The sequence below is a fragment of the Salvelinus alpinus genome, chromosome 28 (assembly GCF_045679555.1).
Source record: "Salvelinus alpinus chromosome 28, SLU_Salpinus.1, whole genome shotgun sequence".
Classification (NCBI taxonomy): Eukaryota; Metazoa; Chordata; class Actinopteri; order Salmoniformes; family Salmonidae; genus Salvelinus; species Salvelinus alpinus.
The window spans coordinates 31,960,570-31,986,144 of record NC_092113.1 but is presented as its reverse complement, the minus strand read 5'-3'; the positions used below and the strand labels follow the sequence as shown (position 1 = coordinate 31,986,144).

General features: G+C 42.1%; 1 protein-coding gene across 1 annotated transcript; it reads left to right on the top strand.

The window, feature by feature from the left end:
* Window positions 1–16: 16 nt before the first annotated feature.
* On the top strand, window positions 17–23,939 carry LOC139557697 (phosphatidylinositol 5-phosphate 4-kinase type-2 gamma-like). Its single transcript, XM_071372794.1, has 10 exons — window positions 17–288; window positions 6,401–6,498; window positions 6,708–6,804; window positions 9,151–9,300; window positions 13,803–13,949; window positions 14,280–14,318; window positions 18,004–18,117; window positions 18,309–18,573; window positions 18,779–18,882; window positions 22,582–23,939. Exons 1-10 carry the CDS (start codon window positions 136–138, stop codon window positions 22,660–22,662), a joined length of 1,248 nt encoding a protein of 415 aa, XP_071228895.1. The 5' UTR covers window positions 17–135; the 3' UTR covers window positions 22,663–23,939.
* Window positions 23,940–25,575: the final 1,636 nt, after the last annotated feature.

Sequence of the window (25,575 nt, the reverse complement as noted above, 5' to 3'; positions counted from 1 at the left end):
TTTGCATTACGCGGTGACGAGGAAGTCAGTTTGCAAAAGTTCAGAATCGGGAGAAGAAAAAATAAAGTTTGAGTTTGCGGAAGATCAGAATCAGGAGTATTTAAAAAAAAGTTCCCAAGCAAGGCAAGCTTCGCGATGGCCTCTGTCGGTAACGCTGTTTCCAGTCCAATGGTGATATTGGCCCCAAAAACCAAAACCAAAAAGAAACATTTTGTGCAGCAGAAGGTGAAGGTATTTCGTGCCAGTGACCCAGTCTTGAGCGTTTTTATGTGGGGTGTGAACCATTCGGTGAGTATAACACGTTATGTTGTCATTGTCCGTTTTGATAACGTTAGCTTAGCCTATTAGCTAGCTAACGTTAACTAACTTAGCTAATTTTGACATTCCGTTAGCTAGTTACCAAGCTAACTTATCTAACCTACCTAGCTAACGTTAATTAGCTATCAAAATGTAAATGCGCATTCAGTAAAAATGTAGCTAACGTTTACGTAAGCTAAACGAACTGTACCGAGAACAAGCTAGATAGCACTAGAAGGCTAAGTAACGTTATTTAGGTTAACGTTAGCCAACTTGCTGCTGGCTAACTATTATTGACCGTTGACTGTCAAGTGTGTGTCACATCATCATGGGCTTTGCTCATTATATAAAAGTTAGCCAGTGTGGTCTCTAGAAAGCAATGACAGGGCCGTAGACTGCCATACACATGAGATATACTCAGTCCTCAGACTCATCTCCAGCTTGTTTGCTTTCTATCAACTGCATGTTTACACCTTCCATGTTTGTTATCCCCATGATGAAAGGGAACAGGCTAAACGGGGATCATTGAGACGTCCCAACTCTGACGTCACTCCATTGAAGTGGACATTTAAAACGGTTGAAGTGGAACTGACAGCGTTAAATACTTTACAGATATTAAACAATCAGTAAATTATATCAGTTCAAAATATAACATTCCTAGTTTATGCTACACAACCAACTTTATAAGAGCTGTAATATGTGACTTTTTGGGTGACCCTTCCGAATTCACATGAATGTAGTAATAGATCTGACCCCTCTGACACCATAAGGCACAAGAGGGGATGGCTGCCGTTTTACGGGCTCCTTACCAACTGCTGTTTTGTTCGTTTTTTCCCAGATTGTTTGTAACTCATTTTGTACATAATGTTGCTGCTATCGTCTCTTATGACAGAACAGAGCTTCTGGACATCAGAACAGTGATTACTCACCTCAAACTGGACGAAGATTCTTTCTTTAATGAGTCCGGTGCAAAGGATATTCTGCCTTGTCAAGAGAAGGCCCAAATCCCCGTCATCAGCATGAAGAAAAGACAGGAAAAAGGGGAGGATGGCGGGGTGCCTTGTAAGAATTTGCCGATGAGTAGGTAAACCACCACATCCCTCTGTATTATTGGCCAACGTGCAATCATTGGAAAACAAACTGGACAATCTACGATTAAGACTATCCTACCAACGGGACATTAAAAACTATAATATCTTATGTTGCAACGAGACATGGCTGAACGACGACACGGATAATATAGAGCTGGCTGGCTTCTCCGTGCATCGGCAGGACAGAGCAACTACGTCTGTTAAGACTTAAGACTAGGGGTGGGGGTGTGTGTCTTTGTCAATAACTGGTGGTGCACGATGTTTAATATTAAAGACGTGTCGAGGTATTGCTCGCCTGAGGTAGAATACCTCATGATAAGCTATACAGTGATCCCTCGCCACTTCGCGGTTCACTTATCGCGGATTCGCTATTTCGCGGATTTTCATAATGCATTTTTAATTTTTTTTTGGTGCATTGTGCTCTGCATTCTGATTCGCTAAAAACTCACTCCCGCTTCTTGTATCAAAACATGCTACGAATTGTGCTATCATTTTGTCGTCTCGTGCAGTTATGTGTACGTACATAAAACAGCTTGGCAAATTTACATTAAGTTGGCCAGGAAGGAAGGAAGGACTAACGCTTGGTCGCTTAGCAACCATGGTGCGAATGGCCACTGAACTTAAGCGAGTAGCTGAGGAATGGGACCCTTTGATGAGCCGTTCATTACAGTTCTCCAACGTAATCGATGGTGGCATGTCGGTGTACAAGGATCTTTTTGCAAAGAAGAAAAAAGAGCGACAACAGCTGCCTATCACTATGCTCTTCTCCCGAACAAACACACCTGCACCGCGGGCTTCAGAAGAAGAGAACACTGCAGAGCGCAGTCAGGATGCAGCGGCCCAGTCTGAAGAGCAGTGAAACGGCCTACACGTGAGTCACTGTATTTGTATACATGTAATAGTTGCTAATTGTAAAAAAAAAAGAAGTTTTCTATTTCGCGGATTTCACTTATCGCGGGTCATTTTCGGAACGTAACCCCCGCGATAAACGAGGGATTACTGTATACCACACTATCTACCAAGAGAATTATCTATATTATTCGTAGCTGTCTTTACAACCACAAACCAATGCTGTCACTAAGACCGCACTCAACGAGCTGTTTAAGGCCATACGCAAACAAGAAAATGCTCATCCAGAAGTGGCGCTCCTAGTGGCCGGGGACTTTAATGCAGGCAAACTCAAATCTATTTTATCTCCTTTTCTACCAGCATGCCACATGTGCAACCAGAGATGCATACAAAGCTCTCCCTCGCCCTCCATTTGGTAAATCTGACCATAATTGTATCCTCCTGTTTCCTGCTTACAAGCAAAACTAATGTAGGGGGTACCAGTGACTCGCTCAATATGGAAGTGGTCAGATTACGCGGACGCTACAAGACTGTTTTGCTAGCACAGACTGGAATATGTTCCGGCATTCATTCAATGGCATTGAGGAGTATACCACTTCAGTCATCGGCTTCATCAATAAGTGCATCAATGACGTCGTCCCAATAGTGACCGTACGTATATTTCCCAACCATAAGCCATGGACTGTTAGGCAACATCCGCATCGAGCTAAAGGCTAGAGCTGCCGCTTTCAAGGAGCGGGACACTAATCCAGACGCTTATAAGAAATCCCGCTTTGCCCTCAGACGAACCATCAAACAGGCAAAGTGTCAATACAGGACTAAGATTGAATCCTACTACACTGGCTGACAGAGCTTGAAAAATATTACAGACTACAAAGGGAAACCCAGCCGCGAGCTGCCCAGTGACGCAAGGCTACCAGACAAGCTAAATGCCTTTTATGCTCGCTACAAGGCAACCAACACTGAAGCATGCATGAGCGCACCAGCCGTTCCGGACGACTGTGTGATCACGCTCTATGTAGCCGATGTGAGCAAGACCTTTTAAACAGGTCAACATTCACAAAGCTGCGGGGCCAGACGGAGTACTCAAAGCATGCGCGGACCATCTGGCAAGTATCTTCACTGACATTTTCAACTTCTCCCTGACCGAGTCTGTAATACCTACATGTTTCAAACAGACCACCATAGTCCCTGTGCCCAAGAAAGCGAAGGTAACCTGTCTAAATGATTACCGCCCCGTAGCACTCATGTCGGTAGCCATGAAGTGATTTGAAAGGCTGGTAATGGCTAACATCAACACCATCATGCTGAAAACCCTAGAACCACTCCAATTTGCATACTGCACCAACAGATCCACAGATGACCCATCTCAATCGCACTCCACACTGCCCTTTCCCATCTGGACAAAAGAAACACCTATGTGAGGATGCTGTTCATTGACTACAGCTCAGTAGTCAACACCACTGTGCCCACAAATGTCATCACTAAGCTAAGGACCCTGGGACTAAACACCTCCCTCTGCAATTGGATCCTGGACTTCCTGACGGGCTACCCCTAGGTGGTAAGGGTAGGCAACAACACATATGCCATGCTGATCCTCAACACGGGGGCCCCCCTGTACTCCCTGTTCACCCACGACTGCGTGGCCAAGCACAACTCCAACACCATCATTAAGTTGGCTGACGACACAAGTGGTAGGCCTGATCGCCGACAACGATAAGACGGCCTATAGGGAGGAGGTCAGAGACTTGGCAGTGTGGTGCCAGGACAACAACCTCTCCCTCAATGCGAGTAAAACAAAGGAACTGATCGTGGACTATAGGAAAAGGAGGGCCAAACAGGACCTCATTAACATCAATGGGGCTGAAGTGGAGCGGGTCAAGGGTTTCAAGTTCCTTGGTGTCCACATCACCAATGAGCTATCATGGTCCAAACACACCAAGACAGTTGTGAAGAGGGCACGACAGCACCTTTCCCCTTCAGGAGACTGAAAAGATTTGGCATGGGTCCCCAGATCCTCAAAAGGTTCTAAAGCTCCACCATTAAGAGCATCCTGACCGGTTGCGTCACGGCCTGGCATGGTAACTGCTCGGAATCTGACCGCAAGGCGCTACAGAGGCTAGTGCATACTTACATACTTACTGACCCCATGGGGAAATTTTGTTGCAGTGTCATGTACACGTTTAAAGTGGCGTTTAAATACAAAACAAAATTGACAATACAACTTTCATAACAGTTACATACCAATACGGCCCAGTACATCACTGGGGCCAAGCTTCCTGACATCCAGGACCTATATACTAGGCGGTGTCAGAGGAAGGCCCAAAGAATTGTGAACGACTCCAGTCACACAAGTCATAAACTGTTCTCTCTGCTACCGCACGGCAAGCGGTACCAGAGCACTTGCCAAAAGGCTTCTTAACAGCTTCTACTCGCAAGCCATGACTGCTAACCAGCTAATTAAATGGCCACCTGGACTATTTGCATTGCCCCCCCCCCGCCCCCCTTTATGCTGCTGCTACTCGCTGTTTATTATCTATCCATAGTCACTTTACCCCTACCTACATGTACATATTACCTCGACTAACCTGTATCCCCGCACATTGACACGGTACCGGTACCCCGGAGTATAGCCTCGTTATTGTTGCTTTAATTTTTGACTTTAGTTTATTTAGTAAATATTTTTCTTAACTCTTATTATTAAACTGCATTGTAGTTAAAGGAGTTGTAAGTCAGCATTTCACAGTATGATCTACACCTGTTGAATTTGGCGCATGTGACGAATAAAAATGTATTTGATTTGAATTCTACACTGGGGTTACTTACCAAGAAGACAGTGAATGTTTCTGAGTAGCGGAGTTCCTGAGCCGCCTGCAGATGCAGGAAAGCCCTTGCTCCGGCCAAACGCTACGCTCACGGAGGTTAGTTTCTTCTCCGCAATATGAAGTATGTAGCGAACAACAGAGCAGCGAAATAATTTAGCTTGAGTCGTTAGGCTACTTATCACCCTCACGGCAATCAAGCAATGCATTCTGCCAAGAGTCATTCACGTGGCATCTTCATAGGATGCCACCTTTCCGATAAGTCAGTTCATCAACTTTCTGCCCTGGTAGAGCTGCCCCGGTCAACTGTAAGTGCTGTTATTTTGAAGTGGAAACGTCTCAGAGCAACAACAGCTCAGCCGCGTAGTGTTAGGCCACACAAGTTCAAAGAACGGGACCGCCAAGTGCTGAAGCGCGGGGCCTGTCCTCGGTTGCAACACTCACTACCGAATTCCAAACTGCCTCTGGAATCAACGTTGGCACAATAACTGTTTTTCGGGAGCTTCATGAAATGGGTTTCTGGCCAAGCATCCGCACACAAGCCTAAATTCACCATGCGCAATGCCAAGTGATGGCTGGAGTGGTGTAAAGCTCGCCGCCATTGGACTCTGGAGCAGTGGAAACGTGTTCTCTGGAGTGATGAATCACGCTTCACCATCTGGCAGTCCGACGAACGAATCTGGGTTTGGCGGATGCCAGGAGAACGCTACCTGCCCCAATGCATAGTGCCAACTGTAATGGTTGGAGGAGGAATACTGGTCTGGGGCTGTTTTTCATGGGTTGGGCTAGTTCCCTTAGTTCCAGTGAAGGGAAAGAACTTGACTGGCCTGTACAGAGCCCCTCAGTTAAAAGAGCTGAACTTCCCATCACTAGTTCAGAGTTAAAGATGGCAGCCCCGTGTGGCTAATGGCTTATTTGCATATAGGCCTGAGGTATCTCTGATTGGCTATGGTGTAGAGTCCGGTCCTGGACAAGACCAATGTTTTTATTAGGTTTTATTAACTGCAGTGTCTATTAATTGTCCTAATGCACGGCCGCTTTCCCCCTGTATAATTTTCACATGCCATACTCTACGTCATTCCCAAACATTCTATGAATGTGTGAAAATGACGAAGTGCTCGCTTGTAAAAAAATATATATATATTTTTAAACGTATTCTTCCTAGAGGTGTATATGAACTGATTTTAATATGATTTCATGTTGCTAAAACACTGTCAGTAACACTTTAAGGTAAGGGTTAGGTTTGTGGGTAGGGGTTTAGGGTAGGGACGTCCCAAGGGTCCCTGATGGCACTAACCATGATGAAAGTCTTCTAGCTAATGGGAGTACTTATTTCTGCAGATAAATGACCTAAACCAAGTGCCTGTTCCTGTCATGCTATTGCCTGATGACTTGAAAGCCAACACTAAGATCAAAGTCAACAACCACTTCTTCAACAAGTAATGTGTTCGCTCACTCTTGTTAATACTTACTCTAAATATACATAATACAATTGGCCTATCTACCAGTAGGTCTATGTCACTACTCTGTTTAAAATGCCAAAACGAATGAGGTTTGGACAGAAGTTTGGAGGGAGAGAGGGAGCGATAGAGAAGGAGAGGCTAGTAAACACTGCAAATGTGTGAATTCCACCCCTTTTTTTTCGCAGAGAGAATCTACCAGGACATTTCAAGTTTAAAGAATACTGTCCTCAGGTGTTCCGGAATCTTAGGGAGCGCTTCGGAATTGAGGATCTCGACTACCAGGTACGAGTGTTGATGTACAGTGCCTTCAGAAAGTATTCAGACCCCTTGACTTTTTCCACATTTTGTCTTATTCTATATAAAATAAAATAAATGTTTTTTTTTTTTTTAATTCCTCATCGATCTACACACAATACCCCATAATGACAACGCAAAAACTGATTTTTTGCAAATTTTCGAATTTATTAAATAAAAAACTGATCACATTTACAAAAGTATTCAGACCCTTTACTCAGTACTTTGTTGAATCACCTTTGGAGGCGATTACAGCCTCGAGTCGTCTTGGGTATGATGCTACAAACTTGGCACACCTGTATTTGGGGAGTTTCTCCCATTCTTCTCTGCAGATCTTCTCAAGCTCTGTCAGGTTGGATGGGGAGCTTTGCTGCACAGCTATTTTCAGGTCTCTCCAGAGATATTCGATCGGGTTCCAGTCTGGGCTGTGGTTGGGCCACTCAAGGACATTCAGAGACTTGTCCCGAAGCCACTCCTGCGTTGTCTTGGCTGTGTGCTTAGGTTCGTTGTCCAGTTGGAAGGTGAACTTTCGCCCCAGTCTGAGGTCCTGAGTGCTCTGGAGCAGGTTTTTGTTAAGGATCTCCTTGTACTTTGCTCCATTCATCTTTGCCTCGATCCTGATTAGTCTCAGGCCGAAGAGTTGAATCTTAGTTTCATCAGACCAGAGAATCTTGTTTCTCATGGTTTGAGAGTCTAGGCGCCTTTTGGCAAACTCCAACCGGGCTGTCAGGTGCCTTTTACTGAGGAGTGGCTTTTATCTGGCCACTCTACCCTAAATGCCTGATTGGTGCAGTGCTGTAGAGATAGTTTTCCTCCTGGAAGTTTCTCCCATCTCCACAGAGGAACTCTTGAGCTCTGTCAGAGTGATCATCGGGTTCTTGTTCACCTCCCTGACCAAGGCCCTTGTCCCCCAATTACTCAGTTTGGCCGGGCGGCCAGCTCTAGGTGGTTCCAAACTTCTTCCATTTAAGAATGATGGAGGCCACTGTGTTCTTGAGTGCCTTCAATGCTGCAGACATTTTTTGGTACCCTTCCCCAGATCTGTGCCTCGACACAATTCTCTCTCTGAGCTCTGTGGACAATTCCTTCAACCTCATGGCTTGGTTTTTGCTCTGACATGCACTATCAACGGTGGGATCTTATATAGACAGGTGTGCCTTTCCAAATCATATCCAATCAATTTAATTTACCAAAGGTGGACTCCAATCAAGTTGTAGAAACATCTCAAGGATGATCAATGGAAACAGGATGCACCTGAGCTCAATTTTGAATCCCATCGTAATAAGGTATTTCTGTTTAGAATTTTTTTTATACATTTGAAAAATGTGTTATGGTGTACTGTGTGTAGATTGCTGAGGGTTTTGTTTTATGTAATCCATTTTAGAATAAGGCTGTAACGTAACAAAAGTTTGAAAAAGTTTCTGAAGGCACTGAGCATACAAAACATTATTAAGAACACCTTCTCTTTTCATAACAGACTGACCAGATGAAAGCTATGATCTCTTATTGATGTCTCTTGTTAAATCCACTTCAATCAGTGTAGATGAAGGGGTGGAGACAAGTTAAATAACTATTTTAAAGCCTTGAGACCATTGAGACATGGATTGTGTATGTTTGCCATTCAGAGGGACAATGGGCAAGACAAAAGATTTAAGTGCCTTTGAGCTGGGTATGGTAGTATGTGCCAGGCGCATCGGTTTGTGTCGAGCTGCACCGCTGCTGAGTTTCATGTTCAATAGTTTCACATGTATCAAGAATGGTCCACCACTCAAAGGACATCCAGACAACTTGACACAACTTTGGAAAGCATTGTATTCAACATGGGCCAGCATCCCTGTGGAAAGCTTTCGACCACCTTGTAGAGTCCATGTCCCGACGAATTGAGGCTGTTCTGATGGCAAAAGGGGGGTGCAACTAACTATTAGAAAGGTGTTCCTAATGTTTGGTTATACTAATTTTGTGTGTGTATAAATATATTTGATACATCTTGACACAGCGCATTATTCAAAAGGAGTATTCCTCTTCATCCACTCCCTATGTGCATGTATGGATGCCAGTAATCCATCCAGAGCCAAATGACTACTAAAGCAATAGGTTAAATATTAAGATAGTCATCATCAACAGAAGAAAACGGACTGATATGGGGAGGGACTTCCTGAACTTTTCCAATCAATCGGGAGTATTTATAAAGCCCTTTTTACATCAGCAGTTGTCACAAAGTGCTTATACAGAAACTGAATGTAAAACCCCAAAGAGCAAGCAATGCAGATGTAGAAGCACAACAAAAAGGTGTGAACTAATGAATACAACCCTGTTTTTTTCTCATCCCTGTAGGTCTCTTTGACCCGTAGCCCTCCTGTAAGAGGTGGGGACGCCCAGGGGGAGGGGATCCTCCTGACCTCCTATGACCGCACGCTGGTCATCAAGCAGATCTCTAGTGAGGACGTGGCAGACATGCACGGCATCCTGTCTGAATACCACCAGGTAATGTAATAACCCCCGGGCTGTGGACAGCTCAATTAACTTCAGTTCAAAACCCAATTGATTCATCCCAAATGGCATATCTCCTTTATAGTGCACTGCTGTTGACCAGAGTCCTATGGGCCCTGGTCAAAATTTGCGCACTACATAGGGAATAGGGTGCAATTTGTAATACTGCCCAAGGGAGGGTAAAGTTTCCCTTTTTATTATGGTCAAGTGTTGCAATGCTCTCTAGTACTGCTGGGTGAAATGAACAGTGCATTTGATAAACAAAAACATTGATTGGTCGTATCAAAAGCATTAAAGCAACATGGGCTTCCTTGAATTGCAAATTAGCATCTTCTACTGAATCATATGGTCTGGTCTGTGTACTCTGGTGGAACTAGTGTTAGGTCCAATTTGTAAGTCGCTCTGGATAAGAGCGTCTGCTAAATGGCTTAAATGTAAATGTAAATGTTATAGTAGTAGGGGGGTATATCATGTAGGACTGTTCATCCATGCCTCATGTTTTGCATAGCAAAACTAGGCGAGGAGAGAATCTTTTTTTCCCACCTCAATACAGTTTCTATCTTTGGAATGGAGAAATGTTAGTCAATTATACTTTTTCACAAATTTAAGTCTCATTGAACTTGGCGTTAATCAATTCGTGTTCATGAGAGGGAAAACATTTTGGCTACATTTTAATTTGAACGCTTTACATTTACATTTTAGTCCTTCAGCGGACGCTCTTATCCAGAGTGACTTACAAGTAGTGCATTCATCTTAAGATATTTGGGGGAGACAACCACATATCAGTCATAACTATTTTGAGGGGTAATGTACTTGCTATCAGCGAAGTCAGTTATTTATTTATTTGTTGAGGTTTGCCATTAACTAAAAATGATACAACGACTAGGTTCCAGTTTAACAACGTTTACTTCCCCGTATTTCCACAGTACATAGTCACCTTCACACTCCAGCCAGGTCCATCTCCAGTGAGACTACGGCGCAGGCGTACTAATAACAGAGTGATAGCACCGTAATAACAGAAATATAGGGATACTTAAAACATGAACTTACCAATCTCCCACTTTTCTTTAAAGACAAATAAAACATCAACAAAATAATTAAATGTCCCAAGTATTATTTAAGTTCCCCATTACAAATGGGTTGTGTAACAGTTTTTATTTTTGTTTCTCAAGCTGCCACTTTCCATTACTGGGTGCCTTTAGTAGCACAAGACCGGATGCTCCCTTTTTAGTCAGACAGTCAGACAGGTGCTCCTTTGTGGCCAACCTGGAAAACAGCTTTGAGGTGTGGAATCACAGTTGTAGCAAAGGTCTGTGAGCCCCCCAGATGAAGTCATCAACATGACTGGCAAGTACTCCAGTCACATTGCAGTCTTGATCAAGCCAGTAGAAGACTGCAGGATCCACTTGTGCCATTTTCCCACCTGTACTCAGCATTGTTGCCTTGACTTTGTTGTACCAGTAGAGTGATGCATCTGCCAGGCCATACACTTTTCTTTTTAGTTTCCACAGTGACCAGACCGGACACGTCGCATGTGCAAGCGTTGCAAAATAAATGTACACGTTATTCAATCATTGCACCCACACTGCTCGCAAGCGTCTGCGTGTCCAGGCGCTAAAATAGAAATATGTTCTATTTGTGACACTCAATGCGCTGCAAGTCCGGCCTCTCCCATCTCATTTGTTTTAGGAGCATATACCCACGTGCCATCTCCTCATTGGTTTTTCTGAGCATATACCCATGTGGGTGATTGAAAGATGAACTTAGGTCCACACTCATGTCTGTTGCGCTAATGCACCTAAAGTTTTTGCCAAACGCCATATAATGTCCAAAATAAGAAGAAGAAGAAGAAGAAGAAGAAGCCTGAAGGAAGGAGGAGAGATGACCTAGAGGACCTTGTGTATTTCAGGTAAAATAACAACCCAATGTTTATATCCCAGGACAAATGAGCTAGCAACAGCAAACTAGCTAGCTAAATTGCTATAAATGTTTAATGCTTTTTGACCTGTCCCCAAATTAATATAATTGGTTCTGAGTTTTTGATATTTCAACCTGCGTGTCTGGTGTGGGGTGGACAAAATCAATGTGCACACGATGGCGCACGCGTGCGGTCTGGTCAGCATGTTAGCTTCATGCGGAGGTCGGATGTGAATGCAATTTCATTGTCACTGTACAATTTCTGGGGCAGGCCATGCACACTTATCCAGGAATGAATGAAGTGCTTTTCTTTATATTCACAATGCTTCCAGCGCTGAAGCGTGTGAAGTGGTGGGTTATGTGAAGGTACCACACACTTGGTCCCAGCTCATGTAGATCTACAGCCACTGTTTCATTGTACTTGGAAGCCAGTGGCAAACTAACAGCTGGTCTGGGCTTACCTTTGCTGTATTTCTGGCATGTGTCACAACTGTTCACTATCTGCCGTAGAATGGAAATACTCTTTTCATTATTCCCAGAACTGCTGAGTCATTTCTGAAGTCTATCAACAATACTTTGTGTTTTTCCTATGTGGCCATGTTCTCTGTGTCCATCAGAATCTCATTTTTACTTGAACTCTGTGTGTTCTCTTTAAACATTTTAGACAAACAATAGTGGCCTGAGGTAGTAAGTTCAATTTGTAAGTTCAATGTAATTTTTTATGTCTAGTACAGCCCCTGCCTTCTTGAGGGAAGCTTTGCTTAAAACTTCTTATGGCTTGGGGGCAGTATTTCGACGTCTGGATGAGAAGCGTGCCCAAAGTAAACTGCCTGGTACTCAGGCCCAGAAGCTAGGATATGCATATAATTGGTAGATTTCAATAGAAAACACTCTAAAGTTTCCAAAACTGTTAAAAATAATGCATGTGTGTGTATAACTGAACTGATATGGCAGGGGAAAACCAGGGGAAAATCCATCCAGGAAGTGGGGTTGTTTTGATGTGGGTATTTTCAATTGAACGCTTATAGAGTATCTAATGGGTTAGATTGCAGTTCCTATGGCTTCCACTAGATGTCAACAGTCTTTAGACATTGTTTCAGGCTTGTTTTCTGAAAAATTAAGAAGAATGAGACCTTTCTGTCAGTGGACTGTAGAATCATGCAGTGCTGGTTTGTGCACGTGACCGATTGCGCTCCCTTTGTTGTTTTTCCTTTCTATTGAATACGCTATTATCCGGTTTAAATATTATCGACTATTTAGACAATTGACAACCTGAGGATTAATTATAAACATCGTTTGACATGTTTTGTCGAACTTTACCGGTACTATTAGGATGTATTCATCTGCATGTTTTGACCGCCTTTGAGCCAGTGGATTACTGAACGAAACGCACCAACAAAACAGAGTTTTTGGGATATAAAGAGGGACTTTATCGAACAAAACAAACATTTATTGTGTAGCTGGGACTCTTGTGACTGCAACCATATGAAGTTCTTCAAAGGTAAGTGATTAATTTTATCGCTATTTCTGACTTTTTAAATTCCTTTACTTGGTTGTAAAATGTTTGTATGCTTTTGTAAGCGGGGCGCTGTCCTCAGATAATCGCATGGTATTCTTTCGCCGTAAAGCCTTTTTGAAATCTGACAAAGCGGCTGGATTAACAAGAAGTTAATCTTTAAAATGATGCATAACACTTGCATTTTTTATGAATGTTTATTATGACTATTTCTGTAATTTGAATTTGGCGCTCTGCAATTTCACCGGATGTTGTCGAGGTGGGTCGGTAGCGGAACGCCTGCGCCAGAAAGGTTAATAGTAAGGAGATATCTGCAGGGACCACCTCTGTTTCAATTTGACACTTAGTCTGACACATTTTTGGTCAGACTAAGTGGGGACATATTTGTAACTTGGATAGAGAGCAAGACAAAGAGAAAAAGTAAGAGCAAGCAATTTGGTTTCAGTGTAGAAAAAAGTTTCATTTTCATATTCAACCAGAGGTGAAAGGAGTCATGTGAATGTATAGTACTGGTGTGTTCCAGATGGCATCCTATTCCACAGAACCATTTCCCTGCCGCTTTATGAGAAGTTGTGAGCGCAGTTTGGAATCAAAAAGCTCTGTTTACCTAGCAGTGGATACGATCACGTGCAACTTCAAATGCAGCTCATTCAAATTAACAAACATGTAATCAGATACATCACAGATTTCATCAGAGGATTGATTACCTACTGTAGCAAGCCAGCCAGGCAAGGTAAAATATCACAAATAGAGATGGGTAAAGCCAGAAGAATAATATACTTGTTGAACAGAGCTATAGCCGTAAGTCTTGCGTGTTTTTATTGTCATCACTCACTCACTATTTGTCAAGGTCCCGACTTAAGCGTTAGCTATCCTGCTACAGAGGTTTTTGGTGCGGGATGTGTGTGCATCCCTCAAACGTGACGTTTGCTTGTAAACAACAAACAAACAAAAAAATTGCTCTATATAATGCACTACTTTTGACCAGGGCCCTTGGAGTCATTTCAGACACAATCACAGTCTATTCGCCATTAATTTGTCCCCCTCTTCTCCCTGGCTGCAGCACATAGTGAAGTGTCACGGCAGCACTCTGCTGCCCCAGTTCCTGGGGATGTACCGTGTGGGTGTAGAGAATGAGGAGACCTACCTGATCGTCATGAGGAACATGTTCAGCCACAGACTGGTGGTGCACAGGAAGTACGACCTTAAGGTGAGACTGAGCGAAAAACACACACACACACACACACACACACACACACAGTACAACATCCAGATGAGAGAGAGACACACCTAGGGTTGCAAAATTCTGGTAACTTACTGAAAATTCCCAGGTTTTTCAGGAATCCTGATTGGAGGATTTATTTCTTAAAAACCTGAGCATTTTGGGAAAGTTACTGGAATTTTGCAACTCTAGTCACCTGTTGTATAATGCTTGTACACCGGTAGTGTTCTGTAATGCTTGCTCCTTACGCTACTTCATGATTTACACTTGTATAATCCCTGACCTTGCCTATTAAACTCTAATCTTATTGATACTCAGGGCTCTCTGGTGTCTCGTGAAGCAAGTGACAAAGAGCGGGTAAGTCAACTAAGAATGTCTATCTCACCCAACCAACCATACATGTGAAAATTGCCTTAAGGACTAGCTCTGTTAGGCACCCACAGTAGTGTTGCACGGTATACCGAAAGTTCAGAACTTTTTAAATCCTATAACATTTAAAAAACATTTTGGTACTAGAATTTGTTACTTTCGGTACTTCTATCATACGCATTTCACGTCGTCTACTGACTGAGAAAGGATCAAGTCTGTAGACAATATCGCCTTAAGGCACGAGAGCACCGTGCCTGCTCCAGTTATCCATTGCTAGATCTAGCCTGTATTGAGGAACCACTGAACTCACTGGGAGTCTGGGATGCATCATGTTAGCTCCCCTCTCATGCTGTACAGAAGCAAACAGTTGAATAATGTTGCAACTGTTAATTACTGTTCGCAAAGCAATGTCCTTTACAGGCTAGAACACTTTACAATGCAAGAACAGAACATACCGGAAGCTTCCAACTTTTTTTGCTCTCTTACAGATGACGCTAACATCAATTCACTACCATAGTACTTTGTTTGTGGTACCATAATGCAAAATGTGCTGATTGTCACCAAAAAAACATAATCATTAACCAGGTTTCCATCCAACCTTTTTATGTCGACAAAACAAAATACGCTAGACAAGGTGGGATCTTTTTGGGTTTGTATTGATATAATAACCATCATATTGAAGTAAACTTAGTCACGTGATAACATGTTCTGTGGTCCTCCCTCTACGACTCATCGGGAAAGCATGCAGTTTATTAGGCTACAGATTAACTAAATTATGATGAATTTAACAGGGTGGTGAAAGTGCAAGGTGATGAGCTTGATGCCCCTTTCCAATAAATATCAAGGGTCTTATTTTGGTGACATGATAATCGATGCTTGGCTGTCATTTGACAAATACAAATCTTACTATTTTGTCCATAATATAATCTCGCTATATAACAATTTTTTTTGTGAGAAACATCAGTAGAGTTGAAAATGCGATGGAAACCCATTTAACGATGAGACAGCCTATAGGGAGGAGGTCAGAGACCTTACCGTGTGGTGCAAGGACAACAACCTCTCCCTCAACGTGATCAAGACAAAGAAGATGATTGTGGACTACAGGAAAAGGAGGACGAAGCACGCCCACATTCTCTTCGACGGGGCTGTAGTGGAGAAGGTTGAGAGCTTCAAGTTCCTTGGTGTCCACATCACCAACAAACTAACATGGTCCAAGCACACCAAGACAGTCATGAAGACGGCAGTCGTGAACTTGTTATCAGTATAAAAGACACCTGTCCACAACCTCAAACAGTCACACTCCAAACTCCACTATGGCCAAGACCAAAGAGCTGTCAAAGGACACCAGAAACAAAATTGTAGACCTGCACCAGGCTGGGAAGACTGAATCTGCAATAGGTAAGCAGCTTGGTTTGAAGAAATCAACTGTGGGAGCAATTATTAGGTAATGGAAGAAATACAAGACCACTGATAATCTCCCTCGATCTGGGGCTCCACGCAAGTTCTCACCCCGTGGGGTCAAAATGATCACAAGAACGGTGAGCAAAAATCCCAGAACCACACGGGAGGACCTAGTGAATGACCTGCAGAGAGCTGGGACCAAAGTAACAAAGCCTACCATCAGTAACACACTACGCCGCCAGGGACTCAAATCCTGCAGTGCCAGACGTGTCCCCCTGCTTAAGCCAGTACATGTCCAGGCCCGTCTGAAGTTTGCTAGAGAGCATTTGGATGATCCAGAAGAAGATTGGGAGAATGTCATATGGTCAGATGAAACCAAAATATAAGTTTTTGGTAAAAACTCAACTCGTCGTGTTTGGAGGACAAAGAATGCTGAGTTGCATCCAAAGAACACCATACCTACTGTGAAGCATGGGGGTGGAAACATCATGCTTTGGGGCTGTTTTTCTGCAAAGGGACCAGGACGACTGATCCGTGTAAAGGAAAGAATGAATGGGGCCATGTATCGTGAGATTTTGAGTGAAAACCTCCTTCCATCACCAAGGGCATTGAAGATGAAACGTGGCTGGGTCTTTCAGCATGACAATGATCCCAAACACACCGCCCGGGCAACGAAGGAGTGGCTTCGTAAGAAGCATTTCAAGGTCCTGGAGTGGCCTAGCCAGTCTCCAGATCTCAACCCCATAGAAAATCTTTGGAGGGAGTTGAAAGTCCGTGTTGCCCAGCAACAGCCCCAAAACATCACTGCTCTAGAGGAGATCTGCATGGAGGAATGGGCCAAAATACCAGCAACAGTGTGTGAAAACCTTGTGAAGACTTACAGAAAACGTTTGACCTCTGTCATTGCCAACAAAGGGTATATAACAAAGTATTGAGAAACTTTTGTTATTGACCAAATACTTATTTTCCACCATAATTTGCAAATAAATTCATAAAAAATCCTACAATGTGATTTTCTGGAAAAAGAATTCTTCTCATTTTGTCTGTCATAGTTAAAGTGTACCTATGATGAAAATTACAGGCCTCTCTCATCTTTTTAAGTGGGAGAACTTGCACAATTGGTGGCTGACTAAATACTTTTTTGCCCCCACTGTACCTGGTTTATCAATAGATATAGCATTCAAATAAATGATTACCATTATGTTATGGAGCTACATTGGTAAAAATGAAGTCAAATTGATTGTATGATGCAATTAATTCATTAATACAGCATTTCCCAAACTCTGTCCTCGGGAAACCAAGGGGTGCATGTTTAGTTTTTTCCCCCTAAGACTACACAGCTGATTCAAATGATCAAAGCTTGATGATTAGTTGACTATGTAGTGCTAGAGCAAAAACCAAAATGTGCACCCCTTGGGGTCCTGAGGACCGAGTTTTGGATTCTGCATTAATGCATACATGGCTGTCTCTGAAAAATGTCAAATGTAATGAGTTTGAGCTCAAAAGATTTGTCTGGATCAAGTGCCATTCTGTGATTTTGGCCAATACACCTTCTTTTGCCATGGTATCGAGCATCGTGATACTAAACCTGCTATTGGAATTGAAGTCAAAATGCTGGTATCGTGACACTAACCCACAGTACATGTGACCCACCACCTTGATTCGGTCTTATGTAGCAAAATGTTTATTTTTTTTATTTTTTACGTTGGATAAAAGTAAAGACTCAGCGACTATAAAATTGTATATCATACACTGCAGTTGAGGAACAATGGGAAAGTAATTCTGCATCGAAAGTTGTATATACTGTATCCTACACTATTGCATCTTAGCCACTCTGTCACTGCTCATCCATATATTTTATTCTTATATATTCCCATTCCTTTACTAGATTGTGTGTATTAGGTTTTGTTGTGGAATTTGTTAGATATTAGGTTTTGTTGTGGAATTGTTAGATATTACCTGTTAGATACTGCTGCACTGTCAGATCTAGAAGCATAAACATTTTGCTAAACTCGCAATAACATATGCTAACCATGTGTATGTGACCAATAAGATTTGATTTGAATAGTAAGTTAGTTGTTTTTTTACTCATGAGGTTGTGGCAATCTACTGGTGGAGACTAGAAACAATTGCATAATATTACAAATTGATGATCCTTGAAAAATAAAAATAAATGCAGTGGAATGGGCTTCGAGGTCCAGAGTTTAGTTTTAGGGGCCACTTGACATGCTTGGGAAAGTTCTCATGCGTTTGTTTCATAACGGTCCCTCAGGTGAAAGAGCTGCCCACCTACAAGGACATGGACTTCAGAAACAACATGCAGAAGGTGTATGTGAACGAGGAGCAGAAGGAGAAGGTCATGGAGAAACTCAACAGAGATGTGGAGGTAATGTGACCTCCACAGATTTAGAACTAGAATTCAGTCTATTTCTACATTGACCTCTCAAGTTCTAGAAACTGTCGTCCTATTCTATTGAGTCTAACACAAGGTGGCAGTAGAAACATTCTAGCTGTTTGTTGCCATTATACCACCATCTCCATTCATAGTAATCATCTGGTGTGTGTCCTGTTCTATAGTTTCTTGTCAAGCTAAAGATCATGGACTACAGCCTGCTCCTGGGTATCCATGACTTGGGGCGGGCTGAGCGGGAAGAGGAGGAGGGAGAGGATCCCTCTATTGAGGAGGGTGGGGAGACTGAGAATGGCCTGACGCAGGTCCCTAACGCGTGCTCCTACGGCACGTCTCCTGAGGGCATCGCTGGCTACATGGCCTCCTGCAAGCCCCTGGGGCCCGGGGAGTTTGACCCCTATGTGGATGTGTATGCCATAAGGAGTGCCCCTGGTAAGTTTTAGGGAAGTTGGGAAATTACAGGGTTTGGATCAAGTCAGTAATTTTAAGCAATTGGATTCTCAATTTCCCTAATGAATTAAATGATTTTTAAATGGAATTGACTCTATTCCTGGATTCGAAGTTACACTGCAAGTTGGGTCATTTGGGTTTTTAAGCAGTGACTTTATTCAGCATCTGGTCTGTTTTCCCCCCTCAGGAGCCCCTCAGAAGGAGGTGTACTTCATGGGTCTGATAGACGTTCTAACACAGTACGACACCAAGAAGAAAGCCGCTCACGCAGCCAAAACTGTCAAGCATGGGGTGAGTGAAAAGGGCGAAGGGATGAGATACTCAGTGCATACTGTAATGTTAACCTTTATTTAGCTAGGCAAGTCAGTTAAGAACAAATTCTTATTTACAATGACGGCCTGCACCGACCAAACCCAGACGACGCTGGGCCAATTGTGCGCCACCCTATGGGACTCCCCATCATGTGATACAGCCTAGTGCATACTGTGCATTTATTGCTTTTTCTAACATCATTCCCTATTAATCAATAATTGAAAGTGACCTATTCCCAATGCAATTTCTTGTTTTCCCTGGTTTCGATGTTGTGCAGATCACATCTTTGAGATTAGAGGGTTAAGGGTCTCCCATTAGAATACAGTGCCTTCAGAAAGTATTAACACCCCTTGACTTTTTCCACATTTTGTTGTTACATCCTGAATTTAAAATTAATTACATGTAGATTGTTGGTCATTGGCCTACACACAATACTCCATAATGTTAGCATAATTGTTTTTGAACATTTGACTAATTAATAAAAAATGAAAGTTGAGTCTAAGTATTTAATCCCTTTGTTAGGGCCCAAAAATGTGGCTTAACAAGTCAATAATTGTTATTATTGTGTGCAATAATAGTGTTTAACATGGTTTTTGAATGGCTACCTTGTCTCTGTACCTCACACATACAATTATCTGTAAGTTCCCTCTGTCAAGCAGTGAATTTCAAACACCAATTCAACCACAAAGACCAGAGAGGTTTTCCAATGCCTTGCGAAGAAGGGCACCTATTGGTAGATGGGCAAACACAAATTATCCCTTTGAGCATCAAGTTATTAATTACACTTTGGATGGTGTATCATTACTCCCAGTCACTACATACTGTATATAGTCGTCCTTCCTATCTCTGTTGCCGGAGAGGAAGGAAACCGCTCAGGGATTTCACCATGAGGCCAATGGTGACTGGCCTCATGGTGGCCTCATTATAACAGTTACAGAGTTTTGTGGCTGTGATAGGAGAAAACTGAGGATGGATCAATAACATTGTATACTGAACAAAAATATAAACTTAACATCCAACTGAGTTACACGTTCATATAAGGAAATCAGTCAATTGAAATAAGTCCATTAGGTCCTAATCTATGGATTTCACGTGACTGGAAATACAGCTATGCATCTGTTGGTCACATACCTTAAAAAAAAGGTAGAGCCGTGGATCAGAAAACCAGTCAGTATCTGCTGTGACCACCATTCGCCTCATGCTGTGTGACACATCTCCTTTGCATAGAGTTGATCAGACTGTTGATTGTAGCCTGTGGAATGTTGTCCCACTCCTCTTCAATGGCTGTGCAAAGTTGCTGGATATTGACGGGAACTGTAACATGCTGTCGTACACGTCAATCCAGAGCATCCCAAACATGCTCAATGGGTGACTTGTCTGGTGAGTATGCAGGCCATGGAAGAACTGGGACACTTTCAGCTTCCAGGAATTGTGTACAAATCCTTGCGACATGGGGCTGTGCCTTATCATGCTGAAACATGAGGTGATGGTGGTGAATGAATGGCACAACAATTGGCCTCCAAGATCTCGTCACGTTATCTCTGGTCATTCAAATTGCTATCGATAAAATGCAGTTGTGTTTGTTGTCCGTAGCTTATGCCTGCCCATACAATAACCTGATCGCCACCATGGGGCACTATGTTCACGTTAACATCAGCTGACGCTCGCCCACACGACACCATACACGTGGTCTGCGGTTGTGAGGCCGGTTGGACGCACTGCCAAATTCTCTAAAATGACGTTGGAGGTGGCTTATGGTAGAGAAATGAACATAACGTTCTCTGAGAACAGCTCTGGTGAACATTCCTGCAGTCAGCATGCCAATTGTACGCTCCCTCAACTTGAGACATCTGTGGTGTTGTGCACATTTTAGAAGGGCCTTTTATTGTCCCCAGCACAAGGTGCACTTACGTGTAATAATCATGCTGTTTAATCAGCTTCTTGATTTGCCACACATGTCAGGTGGTTGGATTATCTTGGTGAAATGCTCACTAACAGGGATGTAAACAAATTTGTGCAAAATGTTTGTGCTTATGGAACATTTCTGGGATCTTTTATTTCAGCTCATGAAACAAGGGACCAACGCTTTATATGTTTATATTTTTGTTCAGCGTATTTACTACACAATACTAACTTAATTGACAGATTGGGAAAAAAGTCTGTACAGAGTAAAACTATTCCAAACCATGCACCAAACCTGTTTGCAACAAGGCACTAAAGTAATACTGAAGAAATTTGGCAAGGTAACTAACTTTTTGTCCTGAATATACAGCCTGGTCTCATAAACTAGACGTAACATATAAAAAATAAATCCGGGACAATCAAAATAGTATATGTTACGTTTGGTATGGTTACATAAGACGGATGGTTACTTAAGGCAAAAACGAAAGTAGGGTGGTTTGTCGGGATGGGTGGGCGTATAACGTGAACGTCTAGCAACCCAAAGGTTGCGAGTTTGAATTTCATCATGGACAACTTTAGCATTTTAGTTAATTAGTAACTTTTCAACTTCTTGCTACTTTTTAGTTACTTTGCAGCTACTTAGCATGTTAGCTAACCTTAAACCTTTTAGCTAAACCTAACCCTTTAACCTAATTCTAAACTTAACCTTAACCCCTAGCCTAGCTAACATAGCCACCTAGCTAGAATCTGTAACATATTGTACATTTTGCAAATTCGTAATGTATAAAAGGATTGTAATTCAAAAAATATCATACAAAATAGGTGATGGACATCCAAAAATTAATACATACCATATGAAACATAACATATCATACTAAGTGGAGGTATTGGATTTAGGTACAGAATAATACAAAATGCTCTGAGATAAGGTTTGAATACAAAGTGTTATGTTTGGGTCAAACCCAATACAACACATTCCTGAGTACCACTTTCCATATTTTCAAGCATAGTGGTGGCTGCAACATGTTATGAGTATGCTTGTAATTGTTAAGGACTGGAGAGTTTTTGCAGGATAAGAAAGAAATGGAATTGCACTAAGCACAGGCAAAATCCTAGAGGAAAACCTGGTTCATTTTGCTTTTCACCAGACACTGGGAGATGAATACACCTTTCAGCAGGACAATAATCTAAAACACACGGCCAAATCTTCATTGCAGTTGCTTACCAAGAAGACGGTGAATGTTCCTGAGTGGCCGAGTTAGTTTAGACTTAAATCTACTTGAAAATCTATGGCAAGACCTGAAAATTGTTGATCAACAACAAATTTGACAGTGCTTAAAGAAATTTGAAAAGAATAATGGGAAAATGTTGCACAATCCAGATGTGGAAAGCTCTTAGAGACTTACCCAAATATACTCACACCTGTAATTGTTGCCAAAGGTGATTCAAACATGTGTTGATTGAGGGGTGTGAATACTTGTGTGTGATAGTTTTCCACTTCATTTTCAATGTCTAAAAACATGTTTTCACTTTGTCATTATGAGGTATTGTGTGTAGATGGGTGAGATAAAAAATTTAAAAAACATTTAATCCATTTTAAATTCAGGCTGTAACAACAAAATGTGGAATTAGGCAAGAGGTATGAATACTTCCTGTAGGCACTATCTTATTTGTTTAACTTTTATCCGGAAAATGAGCATTTCATTGACGCTTTTCATTCCCATTATATGAGCTACTCAGTCTGACGTGTACCCTTCTCTATGCCTCTGTCTTCAGGCTGGTGCTGAAATCTCCACTGTCCACCCAGAACAGTACGCCAAGCGATTTCGTGATTTCATCTCCAACATCTTTGCATAGCAGGACATTATAACCACCACTGATACAACCAACCTTTTCCCATTTAGATTGGATGGCTTGTATTGTTCTTTCTCTCTTACTTTTGTTCTGGGACTTTTTGCCTTGTTTTTTTTCTGATGTACATTTATATCATGAAACATTGACCCAAAAACTCTAAACACACAGATCATGTTATTTTGATCTCACACTTGACTGTTTCCATTGTTGTAATGTATTACTGACTGATACATATTTATTTTTAGATTGATAAGATTAATGTGATTCCATATTGATAAGCACTCTTGACTGACTTTGTAGCAAAAGGGTACTTAGGCTAATACTGCTGCTTTGTGTCCTCAGAGATGTTACACTGAAAAGGATAGATTAGACTTAAAGGGACAACCTGGGATTGATACATCGACCACTTTGTTTGTTTGAATCCCAGATTGCCCCTTTAACCCAGTCAGTTTAAATCCTGGGTCGTGTCCATTAGGCACCAAACAGAAGGAAACGGCGGGAAACTGGGAGGTGCTGTACTACCAATGACTAACTACCTGAACTTGTCCAATAAGAAATCATGGTTATTTACGGGCTACTGAACACAACCCTGGATTGGTCTGATCTACTGAATATACTAATATAACTGGACATAGGAACATATCATTGTAGTGAACCCTACAGTAAATATCAGAGCAATTTGTCTCAGTCTTCTGGGATTTTCCATGAACGTCCTCCATCATCATCTCACATTGGATCATGTGTAGCATTATGCTATCATGAGTGGACTTGAAACCAGACCCTGTTGTTGGACTGACAATGTCCTTTTGAATACCTTTTGGTGCCTCAAACTGAGAGTCATTTTTAAAGGACTTCTTAAGATCATTGTTATGGGGAATATAAGTATAATCATTCCAACTCCCTCTCACATTGTCATGCCAAACATGTTTGCTTGACAATGACAGCAATGGACCAAGCTAGAATAAAAGATGAGTAGAGGTAGATGATGGTCTATGCTTGGTCAGATTTGATGACGACTATTATTATGACATTTGAAGAGACTCCACAGAAGAGCTAGCTTGGGTATTATGTGTTACTCATAGAATATAGCACTACATTTCAGCTGCTTTATGCAATTTGATTGCCTTAAAGATGTGATGAGTTTTCTAGTATAGAAGTTGAATACATTGACGGGCTGAATAGTTGCAGTATGAGTAAGTGAAGCCTTGTAACCATTGTGATTGCACATCTTGTATTTTTGCAAATCAGCTTTTGGATCAAAATATATTTTACAAAGATTTTCTGAAATGTGTTTTTTATATAGATTTTACATTACAGCAGTCACACAGCAGCATACACATCTCTCTTGGTGTGTGGTTAGTGGTACAGTTGATATGGTTGTGAGTTTGGTATTTTATTAGGATCTCCATTAGCTGTTGTGAAAGCAGCAGCTACTCCTCCAGGGGTCCACATAATACAGAACATTAATAGACAAGAACAGCTCAAGGACAGAACTACAGTACATACATTTCAAAACGGCACACAGCCTACATATCAATACAATATCTAGGTCACATAGGGGAGAGAGGCATTGCTTTCTTGTGATAGTTTGATAGGGGGTTAGTTTGGTTAGCATTACAGTTGATAGGGGGTTAGTTTGGTTAGCATTACAGTTGATAGGGGGTTAGTTTGGTTAGCATTACAGTTGATAGGGGTGTTAGTTTGGTTAGCATTACAGTTGATAGGGGGTTAGTTTGGTTAGCGTTACAGTTGATAGGGGGTTAGTTTGGTTAGCGTTACAGTTGATAGGGGTTTAGTTTGGTTAGCATCACAGTTGATAGGGGGTTTAGTTTGGTTAGCGTTACAGTTGATAGGGGGTTTAGTTTGGTTAGCGTTACAGTTGATAGGGGTGTTAGTTTGGTTAGTGCTACCACTAGGGTTATTTGGGTTTTACACTGGCCACAGATAACAGGCCGAGCCCAACATACGGACTGGAGGAGGTCAGGAGCCATAATTCTGCTGACAGACCTCTTCCTGTTGCTTTAGGAAAAGAGAGGAATTGACAACTCTTAACAAAGGGACGTAAGCAGGATGGGCAGACTCAGGAGAGAAAAAAATAGAGGTGGAAGTTGAAACACTGTGTTCAGAACATGTCCCATGCGCCTCAGCCAACACAAATGTCTTCCCTGTGCTGCTCCTTATCACTCCGACCCCTGGAAGGCTGTGGTGGCTGTTGCCACTTGAACTCTTCAACAGAACAATAGTGCTGACTGCTCATTCATTTAGTTTGATTTATTTAGCCAGGATAGTCCACTCATTGACAATAGCCAGTGCTTTACAGGGAGCCCTGGGTCCCATAAAATCAATGAAAACAAACAAATTACACAGAAGTTAAATGGAGCTGATGGTGAGAACAGAAGTTATATTACAGCAAAAAAGCACCAAATAAGTTGATGCAATGCTATGCCAATGATGTCAAGTGGTTTCCCAATGCTGATATCATGTCTTTTGCTTTGTCACCTAACCTGACAGGTGTTGACGACTTAATGATCTGACTCACTATTTCAATGGGAAAACTGACTAGGGGTGATTCCCGCCCAAATTCATAGCACTAAGTTCATAGGTCGGCCAAAGGATGATGTTAATGCTACAGAGCTTTCGGGAAATACACCCCTTCCAAGGTAGATGAAACAATGTATTGACATGTAAGTAAAATAATTGCCTACAACTGGCTGTGCAGAGTGGCTGCCAAGCTACTGTAGTTAAAGTAGTGATTTCAAAGTGGGTGCTGAGACGAACATCAGACAGGGAGAGATGGAGGGGGGTTCAGATAAAAGGGCTCGCTCACTCCAGTGAGGTTTGATGTACCACAGGCTTCCAATGTCCCCCTACTCTCTGCCATTCATCACTCCTCTACGGCTAAAAGGGCTTCCTGGG

Coding starts and splice junctions, on each gene's coding strand:
- LOC139557697 (XM_071372794.1), top strand. CDS start 136: ATGGCCTCTGTCGGTAACGCTGTTTCCAGTCCAATGGTGATATTGGCC. Junction 14,319..18,003: donor AAGCAAGTGACAAAGAGCGG/GTAAGTCAACTA, acceptor ACGGTCCCTCAG/GTGAAAGAGCTGCCCACCTA. Junction 18,574..18,778: donor TGCCATAAGGAGTGCCCCTG/GTAAGTTTTAGG, acceptor TTCCCCCCTCAG/GAGCCCCTCAGAAGGAGGTG.